This window comes from Cherax quadricarinatus, chromosome 97 (genome assembly GCF_038502225.1).
Source record: "Cherax quadricarinatus isolate ZL_2023a chromosome 97, ASM3850222v1, whole genome shotgun sequence".
In the NCBI taxonomy this organism is placed as follows: Eukaryota; Metazoa; Arthropoda; class Malacostraca; order Decapoda; family Parastacidae; genus Cherax; species Cherax quadricarinatus.
The window spans coordinates 8,573,440-8,597,297 of NC_091388.1; the positions used below are offsets into that span (position 1 = coordinate 8,573,440).

General features: G+C 42.4%; 2 protein-coding genes across 4 annotated transcripts in view; one reads left to right on the forward strand and one right to left on the reverse strand.

Annotated features, from left to right (window-relative positions):
* Positions 1 to 23,858, forward strand: part of aralar1 (calcium-binding mitochondrial carrier protein aralar1) — a 661,842-nt gene that overhangs the window by 56,234 nt on the left and 581,750 nt on the right. The gene's annotated exons all lie outside the window — the stretch shown is intronic.
* LOC128704974 (arylalkylamine N-acetyltransferase 1) overlaps positions 21,285 to 23,858 on the reverse strand; it is a 129,669-nt gene continuing 127,095 nt past the window's right edge. The window contains exons 5-6 of the mRNA XM_070105217.1: positions 22,587 to 22,716; positions 21,285 to 21,798 (exon numbers count right to left, since the gene is read on the reverse strand). Coding sequence (XP_069961318.1) covers positions 21,629 to 21,798; positions 22,587 to 22,716 — 300 coding nt within the window. The 3' untranslated portion in view covers positions 21,285 to 21,628. The remainder of the gene's footprint in view (positions 21,799 to 22,586; positions 22,717 to 23,858) is intronic.

Here is a 23,858-nt window from a genome sequence, read left to right on the forward strand (position 1 = left end):
CACTAACTCCAAGGCTGAGGCACTGATTACCTCATCTTTTGTATATAGTTCTACTGTCTTCCGATTATGTCCTAGAATCTGTATTGATAAAGCCACTGGATGGCGAAACGTCTACAATGAAGATATCCAGATGTTGCACATGTGTCTTAACTTTCATATTGTCGGTATTTTATACCTTTCTTGCACAGCTTGTAGGGATGTCGGGGAAGTTCTAGGAGAGTCTTTGTTGAAAATTCGTGTACTGCTGTGTGTTTGGAAGGTTTGACTTTGGGTGTTTTAATGTACGTTTGTAATTAAATCTTATTTCCAAGATCACTAGCTTGGGTTTGACACTGGTGCTGCGTACTCGTGATGTTCCTGACATTTGTCGTACATTAGATCATGGATCGATTATTATTATTGACGCTGAAGAGGGCCTCAATTTGAGGTCGAAAATGCAAAATTAGTCTTGGACTCGCAGTCAGGTATATACTGGTTTGAATTTTCCTGATAAATTATATTTTAAAACATAAATATTCCTCCTTGTCAGATGGCCAGTAAGATGATCCATGGAACCAGTAAATATTTCGCAGTCAATTAATACGTCAGACAGCTTTTTAGATTTATCAACAGTCTTTTTGGTAAGTATATACTGATAGACATCACTTGTATATGCAGTGAGAGATAAGACACTTGATAGTGTATATGCAGTGAGAGATAAGACACTTGATAGTGTATATACAGTGAGAGATAAGACACTTGATAGTGTATATGCAGTGAGAGATAAGACACTTGATAGTGTATATGCAGTGAGAGATAAGACACTTGATAGTGTATATGCAGTGAGAGATAAGACACTTGATAGTGTATATGCAGTGAGAGATAAGACACTTGATAGTGTATATACAGTGAGAGATAAGACACTTGATAGTGTATATGCAGTGAGAGATAAGACACTTGATAGTGTATATGCAGTGAGAGATAAGACACTTGATAGTGTATATGCAGTGAGAGATAAGACACTTGATAGTGTATATGCAGTGAGAGATAAGACACTTGATAGTGTATATGCAGTGAGAGATGAGACACTTGATAGTGTATATGCAGTGAGAGATAAGACACTTGATAGTGTATATACAGTGAGAGATAAGACACTTGATAGTGTATATACAGTGAGAGATAAGACACTTGATAGTGTATATGCAGTGAGAGATAAGACACTTGATAGTGTATATGCAGTGAGAGATAAGACACTTGATAGTGTATATGCAGTGAGAGATAAGACACTTGATAGTGTATATGCAGTGAGAGATAAGACACTTGATAGTGTATATGCAGTGAGAGATGAGACACTTGATAGTGTATATGCAGTGAGAGATGAGACACTTGATAGTGTATATGCAGTGAGAGATAAGACACTTGATAGTGTATATGCAGTGAGAGATAAGACACTTGATAGTGTATATGCAGTGAGAGATAAGACACTTGATAGTGTATATGCAGTGAGAGATAAGACACTTGATAGTGTATATGCAGTGAGAGATAAGACACTTGATAGTGTATATGCAGTGAGAGATGAGACACTTGATAGTGTATATGCAGTGAGAGATAAGACACTTGATAGTGTATGTGCAGTGAGAGATAAGACACTTGATAGTGTATATGCAGTGAGAGATAAGACACTCGATAGTGTATATACACAGAGACACCTCTTGTATATACAGTGTGAGAGCTAGTATCTTGGTGTATATACACTGGCAGATCAATACCTTTCTGTGTATATAGAGATGCATCTTTTGGTGTGTGTGTGTGTATAATATACAAATAGACCCCTTTTGGTATATATACACAAAAAACTCTTGATGTATACTCACTGAGAGAGAGAACTCTTGGTGTATATACATTGAGAGAGAACTCATATTGTATATAAACTGAGAGCTGTGGTGAGGTAAGGTAGGCTGGAATGCTTGCCGTGCTAAACTAAAGACTGACGCTTCAGCAAGTTTAGGGACTGAGGAATGCTGACACTTCCTAACTTGAAATTTTCCACTTGTGTTTCATAGCCAACGTTGGAATATAATACCCTCTGAAAATGAGGCCTTGATACTAATGAACGGTTCGTTTTTGAACCCGTGTGTGGGTTCAAATGTCTTTTTTTTTGGGAAATTGGACATAGTCGATCCATTTTTTTTTTTGGGTTACCAAGGAAGGGATAGGTAAGGTTCGTCAGGAAACAGAAGTGTTTCCTGACGCGGGTCTTAGTCATATGTTAACCCGCAGCTGGATCTTTTGGTCATCTGAGCGAGGTCTTCCACAGGCTTACTCCTCCACCTATTTTAAAAATTAGGGTCATGGTCAGGAAGGGAAGTGTGACAGTGTTGTTGCTGCTATAGGGCCACTGACAGCTTGTACCGTATCCAGTTGGAAATAAATGGTATTGCGACTTGAAAAAGCCCACTGTGTGGGCGAAACGTTGTCAATAAAGGATCACATTATACTGCATATGTGTTTATATTTCCACCGTATCCAGTTGTTTTGGTTCGTGATGGAATTGAAAGTTGGGTAAGAATATTTTATTGGGGGATAATGTTTCGTTCTGTTTAAAGCTTTATCAAATCCCAGTGAAAGCTTGTTCTGTAAGCTGATTTTTCTTCGGTTGCCGGGGAATGGTAGGCAACCAGGTCCCATAGGCTCGATCCCCGGTACGAGTGAAAATATTGGGCGTGTTTCCCGACAATATGAAGTTCAACGATGAGAAATTTCAATTACTCAGATATGGTAAACATGAGGAAATTAAATCTTCATCAGAGTACAAAACAAATTCTGGCCACAAAATAGAGCGAAACACCAACGTCAAAGACCTGGGAGTGATTATGTCGGAGGATCTCACCTTCAAGGACCATAACATTGTATCAATCGCATCTGCTAGAAAAATGACAGGATGGATAATGAGAACCTTCAAAACTAGGGAGGCCAAGCCCATGATGACACTCTTCAGGTCACTTGTTCTATCTAGGCTGGAATATTGCTGCACTCTAACAGCACCTTTCAAGGCAGGTGAAATTGCCGACCTAGAAAATGTACAGAGAACTTTCACGGCGCGCATAACGGAGATAAAACACCTCAATTACTGGGAGCGCTTGAGGTTTCTAAACCTGTATTCCCTGGAACGCAGGAGGGAGAGATACATGATTATATACACCTGGAAAATCCTAGAGGGACTAGTACCGAACTTGCACACGAAAATCACTCACTACGAAAGCAAAAGACTTGGCAGACGATGCACCATCCCCCCAATGAAAAGCAGGGGTGTCACTAGCACGTTAAGAGACCATACAATAAGTGTCAGGGGACCGAGACTGTTCAACTGCCTCCCAGCACACATAAGGGGGATTACCAACAGACCCCTGGCAGTCTTCAAGCTGGCACTGGACAAGCACCTAAAGGCAGTTCCTGATCAGCCGGGCTGTGGCTCGTACGTTGGTTTGCGTGCAGCCAGCAGCAACAGCCTGGTTGATCAGGCGCTGATCCACCAGGAGGCCTGGTCACAGACCGGGCCGCGGGGGCGTTGACCCCCGAAACTCTCTCCAGGTAAACTCCAGGTAAACACCTACTGTCCCTGTTCACCTAGCAGTAAGTAGGTACCTGGGTGTTACTTACGTTACATATATTGTCCCTGTTCACCTAGCAGCAAGTAGGTACCTGGGTGTTAGCTGACTGGCTTGGATCGCATCCTGGGGGACAGTATTAGCCTAAGATATCAGAAATGCTCTACATAACCAGCGGCTTTCTATACAATACGTCAGTGACGTCAGCTATGGTCTGTATACGTTGTATCATGTACTTGTAAAAATAGATTATTATAAGGAAATAGTTTCTTGCACGAATCAAGACACTTATCAAGGGCATCCCTGGATGCCCTTGATAAGAGCTGTATGATAATCTATGTAGCTGTATTTATGCGTACCTGTACCGGGATGTATTTAGTATAGCATGCGTGGGACGGTTGAGGACCGCCAGTACACGCTCAAGGTCGCTCTTGGGTGGTCGATATACTGTGTGCGGGACCAGGCTGCCCGCTGCTGATTGTTGCTGCCTTCCCAGACCTCCCTAGACCTGTGATCATTGTTGCTGCCTTCCTAGACCTGTGCTCATTGTTGCTGCCTTCCTAGACCTGTGCTCATTGTTGCTGCCTTCCTAGACCTGTGCTCATTGTTGCTGCCTTCCTAGACCTGTGCTCATTGTTGCTGCCTTCCCAGACATCCCTAGACCTGGGATGATTGTTGCTGCCTTCCCAGACCTCCCTAGACCTGTGATCATTGTTGCTGCCTTCCTAGACCTGTGCTCATTGTTGCTGCCTTCCTAGACCTGTGCTCATTGTTGCTGCCTTCCTAGACCTGTGCTCATTGTTGCTGCCTTCCTAGACCTGTGCTCATTGTTGCTGCCTTCCTAGACCTGTGCTCATTGTTGCTGCCTTCCTAGACCTGTGCTCATTGTTGCTGCCTTCCCAGACATCCCTAGACCTGGGATGATTGTTGCTGCCTTCCCAGACCTCCCTAGATCTTTGCTCATTGTTGCTGTCTTCCTAGACCTGTGCTCATTATTGCTGCCTTCCCAGACCTCCCTAGACCTGTGATGATTGTTGCTGCCTTCTCAGACCTCCCTAGACCTGTCCTGGTTATTGCTGCCTTCCCAGACCTGTGCTGAACATTGCTAATTGTTGCTGCCTTCTCAGACATCCTTAGACCTGTGCTGAGGACCATGCCTTCTCTGTCCTCCTTAGAATAAACGCGCACGCACACACACACACACACACACACACACACACACACACACACACACACACACACACACACACACACACACACACACACACACACACACACACACACACACACACACACACACATATGCTCACACACCGATAAAACAGGCCTAGTGTCTAATCGACATGTGCCTAGGACAAAATGGTAACTAACTAACACGGATTATCAGGAGGAGAGCGGTGGAGCACCTAGAACGGAGCAAGCTTATAAAAGACAACCAGCACGGATTCAGGGAAAGAAAATCCTGTGTTCACGAGCCTCCTGGAGTTTTATGACAACGTAACAGAAGTAAGACACGAGAGAGAGGGGTGGGTAGATTGCATTTTCTTGGACTGCAAGAAGGCCTTCAACACAGCCCTCACAAGAGATTAGTGCAAAAGCTGGAGGACCAGGCACGCATAACAGGAAGAACACTGCAGTAGATCAGAGAATACCTGACCGGGAGGCAACAACGAGTCATGGTACGTGACGAGGTGTCAGAGTGGGCGCCTGCGACGAGCGGGGTTCCACAGGGGTCAGTCCTAGGACCAGTGCTGTTTTTGGTATATGTGAATGACATGACGGAAGGGATAGACTCAGAAGTGTCCCTGTTCCCAGATGATGTGAAGCTAATGAGAAGGATTAAATCGGATGAGGATCAGGCAGGACTACAAAGAGGCCTGGATAGGCTGCAGGCCTGGTCCAGCAACTGGCTCCTTGAATTTAACCCTGCCAAATGCAAAGTCATAAAGATTAGGGAAGGGCAAAGAAGACCACAGGCAGAGTACAGGCTAGGTGGCCAAAAACTGCAAGCCTCACTCAAGGAAAAGGATCTTGGGGTGAGTATAACACCGAGCATATCTCCTGAGGCGCACATCAATCAGATAACTGCTGCAGCATACGGGCGCCTGGCAAACCTGAGAATAGCGTTCCGATACCTCAGTAAAGAATCGTTCAAGACTATATACACCGTGTATGTCAGGCCCATACTGGAGTATGCAGCACCAGTTTGGAACCCACACCTGGTCAAGCACGTCAAGAAATTAGAAAAATGGAAAGGTTTGCAACAAGCCTAGTTCCAGAGCTAAGGGGAATGATCCATGAAGAAAGGTTAAGGGAAATCGGCCTGACGACACTGGAGGACAGGAGGGTTAGGGGAGACATGATAACGACATACAAAATACTGCGAGGAATTGATAAGGTGAATAGAGACAGGATGTTCCAGAGATGTGACACAGAAACAAGAGGTCACAATTGGAAGTTGAAGACTCAGATGAGTCAGATGTTAGGAAGTATTTCTTTAGTAATAGAGTTGTCAGGAAGTGGAATAGTCTGGCAAGTGATGTTGTGGAGGCAGGAACCATACACAATTTTAAGACGTATGATAAAGCTCATGGAGCAGGGTAAGAGAGGACCCAGTAGCGATCAAGGAAGAGGCGGGGCCAGGAGCTATGAATCAATCTCTGCAACCACAAATAGGTGAGCACACACACGACTAGTCCCGGAGCTAAGGGGCATGTCCTACGAGGAGAGCTTAAGGGAAATCGACCTGACGACACTGGAGGACAGGAGAGATGGGGGGACATGATAATGACGTGTAAAATACTTAGAGAAATTGACACGGTGGATAGGGATAGGATGTGTCAGTAATGTGACACAGCAACAATGGGTCGCAATTGGAAGTCGAAGACTCAGATGAGTCACAGAAATGTTAGAAAGTATTTCTTCAGTCATAGAGATGTCAAGAAGTGGAACAGTCCGGAAAGTGATGTAGTGGAGGCAGGAACCATACATAGCTTTAAGAAGAGGTATGATAAAGTTCACGGGGCAAGGAGAGAGTGGGCCTAGTAGCGACCAGCGAGGAGGCAGGTCCAGGAGCTATGAATCGACCCCTGTAACCACAATTAGGTGACAGTGTACACTCGCACTATCTCCCTCTCTCTCTCTCTCTCTCACACACACACACACACACACACACACACACACACACACACACACACACACACACACACACACACACACACACACACACACACACACACACACACACACACACACACACACACACACACACACACGCACGCACGCACACACACACACACACACACACACACACACACACACACACACACACACACACACACACACACACACACACACACACACACACACACACACACACACACACACAGTAATCAGTCCCTCAGCCTGGAGTCGACCAGTCCATCAACCTTGATCACCATTCTTCTCTGTATTGGACTGATGAAGTCACTGTGGGGCGAAACGTCTCCACAATAAAGATACGCAAGTATTGCACATGTGTCTAATTTATCAACATTACATCACTCCACTTTATCCACTCTCATTTGTTCACGTATTGAAGTTGTTTTTATTTATTCTAAATGTGTGATGAAGGCTCAGTCCTCCGTCTACTAATCTGACAATCCTCACACATGTAAGCCTCGCTTTTATAGAGGCCAGTCTTTGAGAGGAGGATTTGCTGCCTATAGAGTGTGGTAAAACGTACAAGTGGTGGTACATGCTCACTGTTCATACATAAACACTATATAAACCATAACGGGTGGGGTTAGAACCCGCGATCAGTGTCTCAAAACTCCAGACTCTCTGATCGCGGGTTCTAACCCCACCCGTGGTATGGTTTGTTTACAATCGTGTCATTACGATTTCCCGAGTCATGTATACACACTGTATGCATGTATCATACATGCTCACTCTTATCATACATGCTCTTTTTTTTATAGACTATTTTAGTTATATATGTACTCATGTATTTGTGGCTGCAAGGGTTGATTCTCAGCTCCTGGACCCGCCTCTCAACTTGCCACTCCTGTTTACTCCTTACTGTCTCTGTGCATGTATTGTTAGACCGTTATTATGTATCCCACGAGGCGCTAAACCCGTGTGGGTTACTCAGCACAAGGAGTAGCATAGGTTAGATTATCTGGTAAAAGATTTTCTGACCAGCCAGACTGTTGGTGCTTGTACACGCATTGCCCCTAAACTAGCTTGCATGATCACTGATTATATTTTGGCAGCTATCTTCGGCATTATTTTCACTGTTAATATACCTGCCAACAGTTTCCATGTGTCTTCTACCTTCGCATACCGACCTGAAGCCAGACTTGCTTCTTGTTTGATCCACCAGACTTGTTAGCGGCTCACTGGAGCACATCCACCACAGCTTAATTGATCTGGCATATGGCGCTTGTAAAGGTGAAATGGTTTTAAAACTTGAGTATTGTCACTGACTTTGTTGTTGTGTAGATCTGTCACGGGTGCAGAGTTTTAAATTATGTACGAGTTGGTTAGAGTGAGGTGGCTAATAATGTTTACAGGGGTCGAGTCACCGCGTCGTACCTGTTCTTAAAGCTGTGTCTGGATCCTGCCTTTGCCACTTTCCTGTCTAGGTCGTTTTAAAATGAAACCAGTGAAAGCAGGGGTGCGGTGGGCACAATAAGGGAACACTATATCAACATTCGTGGTCCCAGGTTATTCAACATCTTACCAGATATCAGAAACACTGCAAGATAAAACTGGACAAGTATCTTCACCAGGTGCCAGATCAACCAGGTTGTGATGGATATGTGGGGCAGCGGGCCACCAGCAGCAACAGCCTGATTGACCAGGCAAGCACCAGACAAGCCTGGCACATGACCACCAGCAGCAGTAGTTTGGTTGACCAAGCAAGCACCAGACAAGCCTGGCACATGACCAGCAGCAGCAATAGTCTGGTTGACCAGGCAAGCACCTGACAAGCCTGGCACATGACCACCAGCAGCAATAGTCTGGTTGACCAGGCAAGCACCAGATGAGCCTGGCACATGACCAGCAGCAGCAATAGTCTGGTTGACCAGCAAGCACCAGACAAGCCTGGCACATGACCAGCAGCAGCAATAGTCTGGTTGACCAGGCAAGCACCAGACAAGCCTGGCACATGACCAGCAGCAGCAATAGTCTGGTTGACCAGGCAAGCACCAGATGAGCCTGGCACATGACCAGCAGCAGCAATAGTCTGGTTGACCAGCAAAGCACCAGACAAGCCTGGCACATGACCACCAGCAGCAGCAATAGTCTGGTTGACCAGGCAAGCACCAGACAAGCCTGGCACATGACCAGCAACAGCAATAGTCTGATTGACCAGGCAAGCACCAGACAGGCCTGGCACATGACCAGCAGCAGCAATAGTCTGGTTGACCAGGCAAGCACCAGACAGGCCTGGCACATGACCAGCAGCAGCAATAGTCTGGTTGACCAGGCAAGCACCTGACAAGCCTGGCACATGACCACCAGCAGCAATAGTCTGGTTGACCAGGCAAGCACCAGATGAGCCTGGCACATGACCAGCAGCAGCAATAGTCTGGTTGACCAGCAAGCACCAGACAAGCCTGGCACATGACCACCAGCAGCAATAGTCTGGTTGACCAGGCAAGCACCTGACAAGCCTGGCACATGACATCCAGCAGCAATAGTCTGGTTGACCAGGCAAGCACCAGATGAGCCTGGCACATGACCAGCAGCAGCAATAGTCTGGTTGACCAGCAAGCACTAGACAAGCCTGGCACATGACCACCAGCAGCAGCAATAGTCTGGTTGACCAGGCAAGCACCAGACAAGCCTGGCACATGACCAGCAACAGCAATAGTCTGATTGACCAGGCAAGAACCAGACAGGCCTGGCACATGACCAGCAGCAGCAATAGTCTGATTGACCAGGCAAGCACCAGACAGGCCTGGCACATGACCAGCAGCAGCAATAGTCTGCTTGACCAAGCATGCACTAGACAAGCCTGGCACATGACCAGCAGCAGCAATAGTCTGGTTGACCAGGCAAGCACCAGACAAGCCTGGCACACGACCACCAGCAGCAATAGTCTGATTGACCAGACAAGCACCAGACGAGCCTAGCCCATGGCCGGGCTCCGGGAGTAGAAGTTTCGAAACTCATCAAAGGACTGTGGGTTTGCGGGCTGCTAGCACCAACAACCTGGTTAACCACGTATTAAGCGAAGCCTGGCAGGGAAAAACACTCGGGAAACCGGACACAGGTATGGCTGTGATGCAGTGCAAGAATTCTTTGCTGATTTTCCCTGGTGATGCTATAAAAGTCTTGATTAGTGGGATTAGTGCTACTCTCTTTCCTCGGATCAAACCTGGTTTCCCCTTGTTTCCCCAGGTACTGTATGGCCCCTGTATGAATTTGTTATTGTGGTTGTATGTTGATTGTTTCTTCGTTTTGTGTTTGTATCATGCACTAATTCTCATTCTCTCTCTCTCTCTCTCTCTCTCTCTCTCTCTCTCTCTCTCTCTCTCTCTCTCTCTCTCTCTCCCCTTTCTATTCCTCTTTTCTTTCCTCTCCATTTGTCTGGTATATAATCTAATATTCTCTATGACTTCTCCATTTCCTCCAACTCTCTCTCATTTGTTATTCTCACACTATCTTAGCCCCCCCTTTCCATTCCCGTCCCTCTTATCCCTTTTCTAACTGGCTGCCTCTTCTCGCCTCCTTCCTAGTTGTATCATATGGACTAGTCATTAGTTGGTTAAATGTTAGTTTGGTGTTCAGTGACACAGTGTTTGGTGTTCAGTGACAGTGTTTGGTGTTCAGTGACAGTAGTGTTCAAATAAGTGTTAGTTTGGGGTTCAATGACATAGGCTTTATTTGAGGTTTAAATAAAACAAGAGGTTTAATGAACCATTTATCAGTAGACACAGGTGTAGACACTGGGTGAGTGTGGCCGCCAAGTAGCCAGAACCACAATATAGCGTCCACACTACACTCCTCTACACTCAAAACTTTATTTTACACACAGAAACTGTCTTCAAGACTTTAACAAGAACATATAACAACATGTATACTTTACAATATTTTCTTAGTAGTATGTATTTGTATATTTATATGCATGTATTCAGATTATATATAAACTACGGCCAGTACACAATCACTTTACACTTTACATACACACACAGACACACACACCTTCATTTTTACCTCATAAAAGGTTGGAATGGCATTTTTTAGGGCAAGTTTGAGGAGATGCAAGTTGTTGGAACGATTTGATTTAGACAGCATCTCACTGTGTGTAGAGTTTGTCGAGTTGTGACATGTTACAGCTGTGGTAAACAAACTGATGTATAGTCAGGACATTTACAGGGAACGTTTCGCCAGGACTTAAGTCACTCGTGGCGAAACGTTTTCTCTAATAAATGTCCTGAATTATACATGTCTTTCTCCACATTTTGTCGGTATCGCCATAACATTTCTCACGTTAAAGCTCTACGCAGAGCGAAATGTCGTCGCAGGAAAAGCTTGTGTTGCAGTTCGTATTTTTATCTCCATACACAAGCAGCTTGCTCTGAAAGCTTTAAGGTAGGTTAAAGATGGCGGGACTTGTTAAATTTTGTGTTGCCTTGTGTTGTGCGAGCTCGGTGAGCGTTGGTGTTTGTGTTGCTGGCTTAGACAGTGTTGCTACCATATAAACACAGATATAGATGATGTAGTGAGAGATGGTGGTACGATCCTGGCCATTCTATATCAAGCACGTTCAGTAGCCCTCTTCAGTAACTTAAGGGTCTTGTATATCAGTATAACATTGGGTTGTGTCGGTCCCTGGTGGGCCCTGTAGAACAGCAGCAAGCTGTAAGTAGTCAATACAGGATCGCGTTTTGCTGTATTTGTGTCTATTTTTCCAGCAGAAAGTTATACAGGGCAAGACAAGACGTGGGAGTTTGGCCTTCTTCTTTTAACAAGACTTGTGTGTAGATTGATAGATTGAAGTTGGATACGTAGCTCGGCCATTGATACTTGTTTGATCAAGTTTTCTGACCCTCATATCTCCCTGTTGTTTCAGCTGTTGTGCATGCCTGGTAATCCAAATTTACATCAGTGTCTTTGTGCCGTGGTCTAGTGCCTGCTGGTTGAGAGGTTAAGTTTGCTTATGGCAAGTCAGGTTCCTGGACTATGAACAGGCGGATGTAGAGGCAAAGACTGCTGTATCGAGTGCAGCCACCTATTTCAAGTAAAGGGTGAAAGTGGCTTTCCCAGTGGGTTGTACAAAGTCTACATGACTTGTTGCTACAAGACTGTTGCTTGTAAATTGAGTATTGGGCACAACAACTCTAGCCGTTTACATTTGCTTGCACGAAATCCTGTTTTTATTACAATTTGTGGTTCGTTGCTAACTTTGCTTCATATTTTAACAATATGTCCTTCGTTATGTAGCTACAGATTCTTATACCATATTTACAACTGAGTGATGTGTTTGAACATGCAGTTGTGTTAATGTGTGTGATGTTTTGCTATGCTTGTGAGTATACAAGGTCTTTCCTATGCAGAGTTCGTAATAAATTATCGGTTGTAGTGTTGGTGTTTTAAGTCTCCTCAGTGTAGCTTCAGATGCTGCTGACTCGGCTGCATATTTTTATTGACTTTCTCTGGCATTGGTTTTTGACCCAAGTGGCACGGTGCGGGTAGTTTAATGCCTTGATTGCGAACCCTTACCCCCTCCCCATCCTGTAGGTGGTAGTCGAAGGTAACACAGGAAGTAGTGAAGAAAATATGCATCTTTCTGGTTTTTTTGGGGGTGGGGGGGGGACAACGTTTCGCTCCGTGTAGAACTTGATAAAGCTTGATAGATCAGAATGTTTCGGTGAAAGCTTATCCTGCAACCTGTGTATTTTCTTGAGACTTCATGCTGAGACCTCTGTGATCTTTTATGCCCTTAATGTATCCCACTTGATGGGGCTTCTAACTAAACCATGTTATTTTAACCTGTTTTGAAACTGTCGTATTGTGTGTTTGTGTCAGCGGGTTTTATTGTTTATGAAGAGTGAGTTTAGCGTGTGAGTGGTTGGCTACCTTCCGTGTATATCTGGACGCCTCTTGTTCCAGCGTCTCGTGAATTTTTCTGACCAGCAGCACTTGTAACGACACTAAGGGTAATTATAGCTTGGATATGAGGGACGGGATTTAAGATCTATATGACAGAAGGTAGTGGAAATATAAAAGATATTTAATTGGGGTTATGTTTGTGTTGACTTTGACGAGGATCTACACACTTTTCATGTATTTGCTTAAGTAAGTTTGTTTAAGTACAGGTATACATAAATATGATTACGGCGATTGCCTAAGGAAAACAAGAGGATTCGTAGCAATCCTGTTCTGAGTCCTCAGGTCAAGAAGGGAAACTGGACAGAGGCTGGACAGCATGGAACAAAGTTGACGATCAAGAAGACGAATGGAAAGGTAGAAACGATGGAGAAGAAAGAGATTGTTGTGGAAACATCTAATGCATTCTCTGTGCTACCCGACGAATGTGATTACATATTTCTGTTATATGTGTAAATTACGCACCAGAATAACCCAGAAAAGTCAAAGTGACTTATTTCGACTGATGTTTTTAGCGTAACTACGCACCACCTCGCTTTCACTACCTCAGTTACAAGAGTGTTTGATCATGACAAGAAGTGTTGCAAGTAGGAAGACTTGATGGGGGAGGAGGAGTACCGCAACGCACAAGATCATTATCAACACACAAAGAGTTAAAGACTAACTACAGAGTATGGAAGCCTGAACCCGCGGTCATAACCACTGTCACTGCTCCACGTGGCAACACATACCAACATAGGCACGTATTTCCACTGCATGAAAGATACGCAGTAACCCACACGTAGTAAATCAAGACAGAAGGAACCTTTGATAAAGGTATTTTTATGATCAGTGAGACCTTGATCAACTTCCTGATAAAGCTTACATTATGCCAAACTTCTTCGTTAATAAAGATTGTCTAGGTTTCTTGGATTTACTAGTGAATTACTACGTCTTTGTGAAACCTGATTTAGGAGCTTTTTACTAGAAAGTTGCTGACACGAGTTGTATTAGTGTTTGCGCGTCTCTCTTGTGTTTTGTGTGTAGGGTGAAGTAAGGCGTGTAATTGGTTCTCCAGGAATATAAACAATTGACGTAGGCTGAATTCACTGCTTGTTTATTGATATTTTTTTACTGCATTCGTTCTTGATTTACGATTCTATCTTAAGAGGCACGTAAGTTCGCCCGTCTTCTAATAACAAGTTCATTTTTCCACTACCTTGTCCATAATTGCAATCGCATTTGCTTTGTTTCGTAAGGTGAAGTCTAAGATCTTTCCTTAATTCACGGTATAACTTAAATCAGAGGTCTGAAGAAAGCTCAGACCTCTACAATTGTCCTCAGAGATTTGTTAAGTTATACCATGAATTAACCTTTGTCCTCAGAGATTTGTTAAGTTATACCATGAATTAACCTTTGTCCTCAGAGATTTGTTAAGTTATACCATGAATTAACCTTTGTCCTCAGAGATTTGTTAAGTTATACCATGAATTAACCTTTGTCCTCAGAGATTTGTTAAGTTATACCATGAATTAACCTTTGTCCTCAGAGATTTGTTAAGTTATACCATGAATTAACCTTTGTCCTCAGAGATTTGTTAAGTTATACCATGAATTAACCTTTGTCCTCAGAGATTTGTTAAGTTATACCATGAATTAACCCTTGTAGTGCTACAAAAGTAGATCAAAGTTTTTTTTACATATTTTCAAATATAACAAAAAAAGTAGATCAAAGTTTTTTTTTTACATATTTTCAAATATAACAAAAAAAAGTAGATCAAAGTTTTTTTTACATATTTTCAAATATAACAAAAAAAAGTAGATCAAAGTTTTTTTTTACATATTTTCAAATATAACAAAAAAAAGTAGATCAAAGTTTTTTTTTTACATATTTTCAAATATAACAAAAAAAAGTAGATCAAAGTTTTTTTTTTACATATTTTCAAATATAACAAAAAAAAAGTAATCAAAGTTTTTTTTACATATTTTCAAATATAACAAAAAAAAGTAGATCAAAGTTTTTTTTACACATTTTCAAATATAACAAAAAAGTAGATCAAAGTTTTTTTTACATATTTTCAAATATAACAAAAAAAAGTAGATCAAAGTTTTTTTTACACATTTTCAAATATAACAAAAAAAAGTAGATCAACGTTTTTTTACACATTTTCAAATATAACAAAAAAAAGTAGATCAAAGTTTTTTTTGCATATTTTCAAATATAACAAAAAAAAAGTAATCAAAGTTTTTTTTACACATTTTCAAATATAACAAAAAAGTAGATCAAAGTTTTTTTTACATATTTTCAAATATAACAAAAAAAAGTAGATCAAAGTTTTTTTTCCACATTTTCAAATATAACAAAAAAAAGTAGATTAACGTTTTTTTTACACATTTTCAAATGTAGAAAAACAAAAAGAAGATCTACTTTTTTTTACGTACTTTCAAATGTTGAAAAAACGTATATATACGTTTGGACCGTTTACGGGTTAAGGTAAGATCTCAGACTTCACCTTACGAAACAGACAAAGGAAATGCTATAGTAATTATGTACAAGGAAAAATGAACATGCTGTTAGAAGACAGGGGTACTTAGATGCCTCTTCAGCTCTCCTCTCAGTAGTATCAGTTCCTAGTAGTACCAGTAACCAGTAGTATGAACCCCCACATGACACTCCCAGCTGTGAGAGATAAGATAAGATAAGATTTCGTTCGGATTTTTAACCCCGGAGGGTTAGCCACCCAGGATAACCCAAGAAAGTCAGTGCGTCATCGAGGACTGTCTAACTTATTTCCATTGGGGTCCTTAATCTTGTCCCCCAGGATGCGACCCACACCAGTCGACTAACACCCAGGTACCTATTTGCTGCTAGGTGAACAGGACAACAGGTGTAAGGAAACGTGTCGAAATGTTTCCACCCGTCGGGAATCGAACCCGGGCCCTCCGTGTGTGAAGCGGGAGCTTTAGCCACCAGGCCACTTGTATATATCAGCATCTGTGCTCCCATACCATTTAACATCTTACCAGATGTCAGAAACACTGCCGGAATAAGTGCCAGATGTCCAAGTTCCAGATCAGCCAGGTTGTGATGGATATGTAGGCCAGCGGGCCACCAGTAGTAACAGCCTGGTTGACCAATCAAGCACTAGACAAGCCTGGTCCAGGGCCGCGCTGCGGGAGAGGTAAAAAATACGAAACCCGTCAAAGAGCAAAGGTCACGCTATATTATTTGTCCGAATAATATTTTGTTCCACGGATTTTGCAAGTTCAAGACGATCTTACAAATGTCAATGTCTGTTACCTGGAGTAGGTTTCGGGGGTCAACGCCCCCGCGGCTCGGTCTGGCACCAGGCCTCATGGTGGATCAGGGTCTGATCAACCAGGCATTAGTAGTCCAGATAGTACGTTATTAGTTTTGGGGGATGAAAAGAAGGTAAGTAGAATATCTCGCTAGTGGGAGGGAGGTGGCCAGGTACAGGTTGTTTTACTCGCAGGAGGCCCCGGGTTGGTACTCGTGTAGGTGCAACTGTCTTGTTTGTATATACTGAGCGTTTTACTCGCAGGAGGCCCCGGGTTGGTACTCGCGTAGGTGCAACTGTCTTGTTTGTATATACTGAGCGTTTTACTCGCAGGAGGCCCCGGGTTGGTACTCGCGTAGGTGCAACTGTCTTGTTTGTATATACTGAGCGTTTTACTCGCAGGAGGCCCCGAGTTATCGCTTATTACAGACACATACAAACGGTTGCAACTACCTGCAGGTAGGTAGGTAGAGGAGCACCAATTCGGGACCTCCTACGAGTGAAACTCCCTGTATAAGAAACATCCCTCACCCTGTACATAACGAGCGCGTTGTTGCCAACGAATATAGCAGAATTAAGCATCGGCGGTGTAAGTCCCACTGCCAGACATTATCTCTTGTTTACGGAACTTGGTTAATTGTGGTTATATGTAAATTCAAAGTTATTTAGATTAAATTAAATATTATTTTCAAACATTTTAAACTGTCTCCATTGTTTAGAAATTGATGCAGGTAAACTCGTTAGAATACGAAGGTTACATATATATATGAAGGACGGGATTGGTATACTGTATATTTGAGGCTTTAGGAAACATGGCCACATTTGTGACTAAAGAGGGAGTAGAGGTGAGGTCAAGGCCATTGGCCATCATAAAGAAAACACCAAACATGGCTGTGCTGATGTAACCATTACTGCTTTTAATGATGCCTCACAACGCGCTAAGGGTACCTGATCTGACCATTAGGAGCCCTGTTTGGTGTTTGATGCAGCCGCATCAGCAGGTGCTGGGGAAAACACACCAGAATTGCTCCTACTCCCGGAGAAGTAGTGTGTTAATGTGAGATCGTCTCGGGTTATGTGATTGTCTCCGTGGATCATACTTTACTCCCCATTTTCCATAAGGGAAATGGGTTATAGAACGTAAGCAAGCCACATAGGCACTCTTGAGAGTATTACACAAATAACCCGCACATAGAAGAGAGGAGCTTACCACGATTTGGATCATTTACAAAGTGACTTTGTAAATGGTCCAAGTCGGACCGAAACGTCGTGGTAAGCTCCTGTCTTCTATGTGCAGGTTATTTGTGTATCGTTCCAGTCACGGTATTGTGCCTTTTGTTGTTGTTGTTGTTTCTCTTGAGAGCGAAATGTTGCTACAGTAAAATGACTCATTAGTTGTTCTTGTGTCCTTTTACTTAACATATTATTGGCAATTCTAACATTATTACACTCTCGATAATTTTTTTTTCTGGCTTGTTCTGTTGCCGAATTATTTTAAATTAAGTAAACGTTAACTAACCAAAAATTAACCATTTCTAAATGTAACAGCAGATTAAACATTACCAGGGAGTAAGGTTTCTCGATGTAACAGCGGCCAAGAAAACACGGTCAGAATAATTTATACGATAGAACGTCAGGAAAGCAACGCTGTATTCAGACGTTGTTCTGTTTTGTTTTTAGTCATTTATACATAGGCTCCCGTATCTACGTATTTACCAGAGCGGGAAAACTTGGTACTAACATTGAATGTGGAAAATGACGCAGCAGTTCAGGTCATTTGAGGTTACGTTTCGCCACGAGTGTGTTCTCCAGGATCGAGGAAGCCATTTCTGGCGATACGTTTCCTTTAATGTGCATGACTCGCCAGGTCGTCAACTGGGCAAGATGTGCAAGAAAGGTATTAAATACAGATTCTCTACCACTAAGGTGCTCTCAACTTTAAGACTGAGGGACTGATTACCTCATCTTTTGTATATAGTTCTACTGTCTTCTAATTATGTCCTAGAATCTTTATTGATAAAGCCACTGGATGGCGAAACGTCTACAATAAAGATATCCAGATGTTGCACATGTGTCTTAACTTTCAACTGGGCAAGACCCGGGCTGGGAGTACCGACCAAAATCACCGAATTGAATCGTACATAAGTGTCTTTTTTCCATATCTTGTCGGTATCACCATAATGATTTTCAGTTGTGTTTTGAATACTTGACGCTAAGATGGTTCTCACCAGCTGCGCCAGCAGGTGAGTTTGTCCTAAGAAGTCAGAGAATATGCGCAGGTCGGCTGACTCACACACACACATTCAGGGCACTTGTGTATAAAGGCATTTGTGTACATTTCAGGACATTTCAGGACATTTATCCAGTGAAACGTTTCACCACGAGTTGCTTCTCCAGTCTTAATGAAGAAACCACTTCGGGCGAAATGTTACCTTTAGTAATCTAAATTGTGTCATTATACACACTATTATACAGGCTATTGACGACTCAGACAGTTGTATTGGCTCATGTCTTCTGGAACTGGAAGATGATACAGTACCATGACTGGAACAAGACGGTTGTATTGGCTCGTGTTTTCTGGAACTGGAAGATGATACAGTACCATTGCTGGAACAAGACGGTTGTATTGGCTCATGTCTTATGGAACTGGAAGATGATACAGTACCATGACTGGAACAAGACGGTTGTATTGGCTCATGTTTTCTGGAACTGGAAGATGATACAGTACCATTACTGGAACAAGACGGTTGTATTGGCTCATGTTTTCTGGAACTGGAAGATGATACAGTACCATGACTGGAACAAGTCACAAGTAATTTACGAACTGTTGAGAAATTAGATGCCGTTTCGCTTATCCTGGGTCGTATTAATTCTTTATTTGGTGGTAATAAGAACGTAAGAAAGAAGGAACAATGCAACAGGCCTACTGGCCTATGCGAGGCAGGTCCAGTAGTCCATTACAGACCGAATTAAATCTCCAACTTGTTGGTTTGTTGTGTACGGCAACTTGCTTGGCCAGCACAGTGTTAGGACTGGGGTAGACCCAGTCCCTGGACCCATGGTGGATCTGTAATATTTCGAGCACTGCCATATGCTGTGCTTGGGATAACTACGGTCTGTATGATGCATTTTGTACCACGGTAGCAACGATCACTGGCTTACCCTGCCACATTCAGTAGTCTGAGTGCATAGTCACTGGCTCTGTATGTCAGTAGTATTTATATTGTTATTAATATGTAGATATTGTGTGTATCGCAGGTAACATGAGCATATCTTCACGAGTAGATATAACCAGGTCGTACAAGATAGGAATCAGTAAATCGGTTGGTAAGAACCGTAAACACTAGTTGGTACTGATTTATTAATTAACAAACTTGATGTAACAAGCGTACGGGTTTTATCAAGGGCTGTGTAGTCTGAGTCGGAAGTGACTCCACAGCCCTGGTTTTACTAGTGTTTTGTTACATACTGTAACAGTTTCCAGAGGTTAAACATAGCTTCAAATGGTCTTCAGAAGTGTGGTGTTTAAGTTATACATGTATTTCGTCTTGGCTATGAAATATCAAGTACCAAGTTGTGGTAGTGGTAGAAAAAGCCTGGTTGACCCGAGTCAACATAGAAATCTGGCCTCAGGACGGACCGAGGGAAACATGAGAGCCCTGGAAACTAGCCACAGGTATAAGTTAACGTAAGATATTGAGTTATGTCAGCATGGGTAATGGAATGAACATTAAAATGGTATGAAATACCGACAGATTGTTAGGTAAGACACATATGCAACAGTTAGGTATCTTTATTTCGAAACGTTTCGCCTACACAGTAGGCTTCTTCAGTCGAGTACAGAAAGGTTGATAGAAGCAGAAGATACTTGAAGACGATGTAATCAGTCCATCACCACGAGGAGGGACTGACCACCTCAAAACTTTAAGGGTGATGGACTGATTACATCGTCTTCAAGTATCTTCTGCTTCTATCAACCTTTCTGTACTCGACTGAAGAAGCCTACTGTGTAGGCGAAACGTTTCGAAATAAAGATACCTAACTGTTGCATATGTGTCTTACCTAACAATGGGTAATGGAATAGAGGCGTCGGGAGATGTAAGTAGTAGTAGTAGTAGTAGTAGTAGTAGTAGTAGTAGTAGATTGGATGATCGTGTTGGGGGGTGGGATTGCTGCACATGTAAGGGTTGTATATATGTCGTTTTAATCGGGTAACTGGAATGCGTGTGAAAACAAACGTAGTATTTGCAGGACGGGTTGTATGTTGTGTACCTGCCGTATGGCTGGTGAAGCTCTCCACCCATTCTCAGTGTTGTTCTAGCGTTTTACATAGCTGATTCATCGTAAACTGCTCCAACTGATAAATAACCTGATTATATGTCGGTAAAGCATACCATGCTGAGCGAAACGTGGCCTAAGTTTCCTCTCCAAAGTTTGGACAAAAAAATAAAAAAAAAAATCGTATTTAGGAATGGTAACGACAGTTATTGACTTCAGTTGAAAATGAACCTCGGTATGCGGACATCTATTTTTTGTCGCCTTACAGTGCTTTGCCTTGACAAAAATAATTTCTGTCTGGAACGAATGCTTTTCTTCCATCTATTTTCTTGTCTTCCCAGCGTTTTTTTAGGGAAGAATCTACAGATTGCACCAGCCGTTGTATTTTGACAATACTGTCTCAGTGGTAACATGCAAAACACTGGAATCTCAGCACAACTTAAATAAGACTATCTTTCACATTTTCTTAATGAGTGAGATCTTTATTCTGGCTTTGTCTATTGGAGAAGAATACAATATACATATTAGCAATAAACTGAATATGGCTATTGGTTTGGTTACAAGATAGGCTTAAATTATATGGTAATTTTCACTATACAGTACTATGCTTAAACGCTTGTCATGTAAGTAAATATTATTAGACCTCTACATCAAGTGTTAGTACACACACACACACACACACACACACACACACACACACACACCACAGTTTGTTTTTTATTGAAGCAAGATATTTGGTATGAGCTAAAGAATATTTTCTACACTGTGAAACTAGCTTTATATTTATAAGAATAACCCACATTGAAGAGTATGAAATAGAGAACGTTTTCGGTCTGACCAGAGACCCTCTTCTGAGTAAAATTCGGATTTCTATACGGTTGAATGTTGGTTATTCTTATCACTTATCCTGTCAGTATTATGATTCACTCAACTGTCGTGGGAAGCCAGAAATATACATTGTAAAAACCAAAGTTTTTGCTTGTATGGCCCTTTAAATTCCAGCAATATAATGTTTATACAAGGCATAAGAGATAGATAACAGTAAGGTGTTGATAACGGGAGACGACGGGTTTGCTGTGTCCCTGAAGGCTATGTAGACAGCGCTATATTACACTTGTGTAGCAGTGTTAGAGCTACAATTTGCCTTCTAAGATATTGTCCCTGTTTGACCAATTACTTGTGATGAGTTGGGTAGTAGTTGGCAATGATTGGTTGAAGAAATGCAGGTGATTCATTCAGCCAGTCGGAAGTGATAAAGGAGCCAGCTGGAGTTAGAGAAGGAGCTGGTTCTTGCTACGGAGTACTACTGTTGGACATGTGTGATGGTGTGTGGAGCAGCAGCAGCAGCAGTGCCGCTGGGGTTCAGGTGGGTAGCTGGGGTGATCTAACTGCTGTTAGGCTGGAGGGGGTCTAGGATTTTGACGGAGACTCGAGCTGAGTTATGGATGCCGGTATTTGGGAAGGCGATGCGGCCGTTCTGGCGGTACTGGGAGTACTGCACCTCCCGGATGGTCTTGAAGGCGTGTCGCGCGAAGATCTTGGCTGAGAAGATACCTGCGGACACAGTGTTGCAGGTTACTAGTCAAGCATCACCTCTGGACGTAAACGTAATGATATAGTAATCGAGAAACTTGTATGGTTGCATAAGCTGAGTTTTCTCATTACTGTGAATACTAACTATACGAGGATGAATTTACAAATTTTTCTGGAATTGAGAAAAATAACGTGGGAAATCAAAATAATGTATTTTTTAAGGATGTGATTTTTACATTGTGGGAGAAAACTTAGGAATATGAAGGAAATTTTAATCACAATCTCGGTTAAATTTTCCCAGAAATATTTTTCGCAACATTTAGAGTTTTTCTCTACTTAGGGGAGGTAGTGTGTGTGTCTATAAGGTTATGTGTTGTGTGGGTATATCCCACAGGGTATGTTATGTGGGTATATCCCACAGGGTAAGTTATGTGGGTATATCCCACAGGGTATGTTATGTGGGTATATCCCACAGGGTATGTTATGTGGGTATATCCCACAGGGTATGTTATGTGGGTATATCCCACAGGGTATGTTATGTGGGTATATCCCTCAGGAGATGGGAAGATGGGAGATGGGAAGTACAGTGCCTGCACTCTGAAGGAGGGGTGTTAATGTTGCAGTTTAAAAACTGTAGTGTAAAGCACCCTTCTGGCAAGACAGTGATGGAGTGAATGATGGTGAAAGTTTTTCTTTTTCGGGCCACCTTGCCTTGGTGGGAATCGGCCAGTGTGATAATAAAAAAATAAAAAATAATAAATCCCTCAGGGTATGTTATGTGGGGTATATCCCACATGTAATGTGCTTACCTGTAGTTTCTGTGACGAGGCAGGTAAAACCTTGAGCCCTAGCAACGTTGCAGCTCTGCAACACCAACATGGAAGCAATACCTCGTCCACCGTACGACTTGTCCACGTTCAGAAGCTCGAAGTTGAGGAACTGTATGCCAATACACACTACGATTATTTCCGTTAGAATTAAGAAATAAAGACTACAAGACTTCTCAGTCTTCATTACATACAAGGATAAAAAAACCATACCACGGGCGGGGATTGAACCCGCGATCAGAGTCATAAAACTCCAGTACACTTAGTATATTGCTATGTTTCGCTCATTGGAGAGCTTTATCACGGCTTGAATACGTCTTGTTAGCTTCCTGCAGCAACTCCTCGGAACCATGATACACTTACAGAATATTTCGGGGGTCAACGCCCCCGCGACCCGGTCCATGACCAGGCCTGATATGACCATCTATACTGCTGGTAGCCTCCAAACAAAGGCAAAAATGAGAATTTTCACTTAATGTTAGTCATACAGGTTTAGCGCTTTTGGGTGAATAACACTAATTTGATCTTCACCATTTAAAAATATAAATAAAGTAGGAGACTATATTAAGATAATTCTAATTTTTGAATGTAAAATAGATCAAATATTTTATACTATCTAATAATTAAAATATATTTTTTTGTATGTATTTTTAGAAATGTAAATCATGTAGCATATTTATGTTAATTACTGGACAACTAATTGAAAATAATCGTATATCTTTTTTCAACGGACATTCCGCGTTGAACCCACGTTGGGTTTGGTTAGTATCTGGGTGGGTTACCGCCTGGGAACCCCAAACACTGTTGGCATCAGTCTTTCACCAGAGGAGCCTGGCCTATGGCCGGGCTCCGGGAGCAGACTCGCGAAACTCATCAAAGGTAAATGGTTTAAGTGGGTGGTTGGTTAGGTTTGTAACCTGTCGACTACACAAGGGGAATTAAGGCTGCATTTTACGCATATCTGTCTGTGTATATACTCTGATATAGACCCCCTTGATGTATACTGAGAGAGGCATACCTATCTGTATATACTCTGATATAGATCCCTTGATGTATACTGAGAGAGGCATACCTGTTTGTATATACTCTGATATAGACCCCTTGATGTATACTAAGAGAGGCATACCTGTCTGTATATACTCTGATATAGACCCCTTGATGTATACTGAGAGACGCATATCTGTCTGATATAGACCCCTTGATGTATACTGAGAGACGCATATCTGTCTGATATAGACCCCTTGATGTATACTG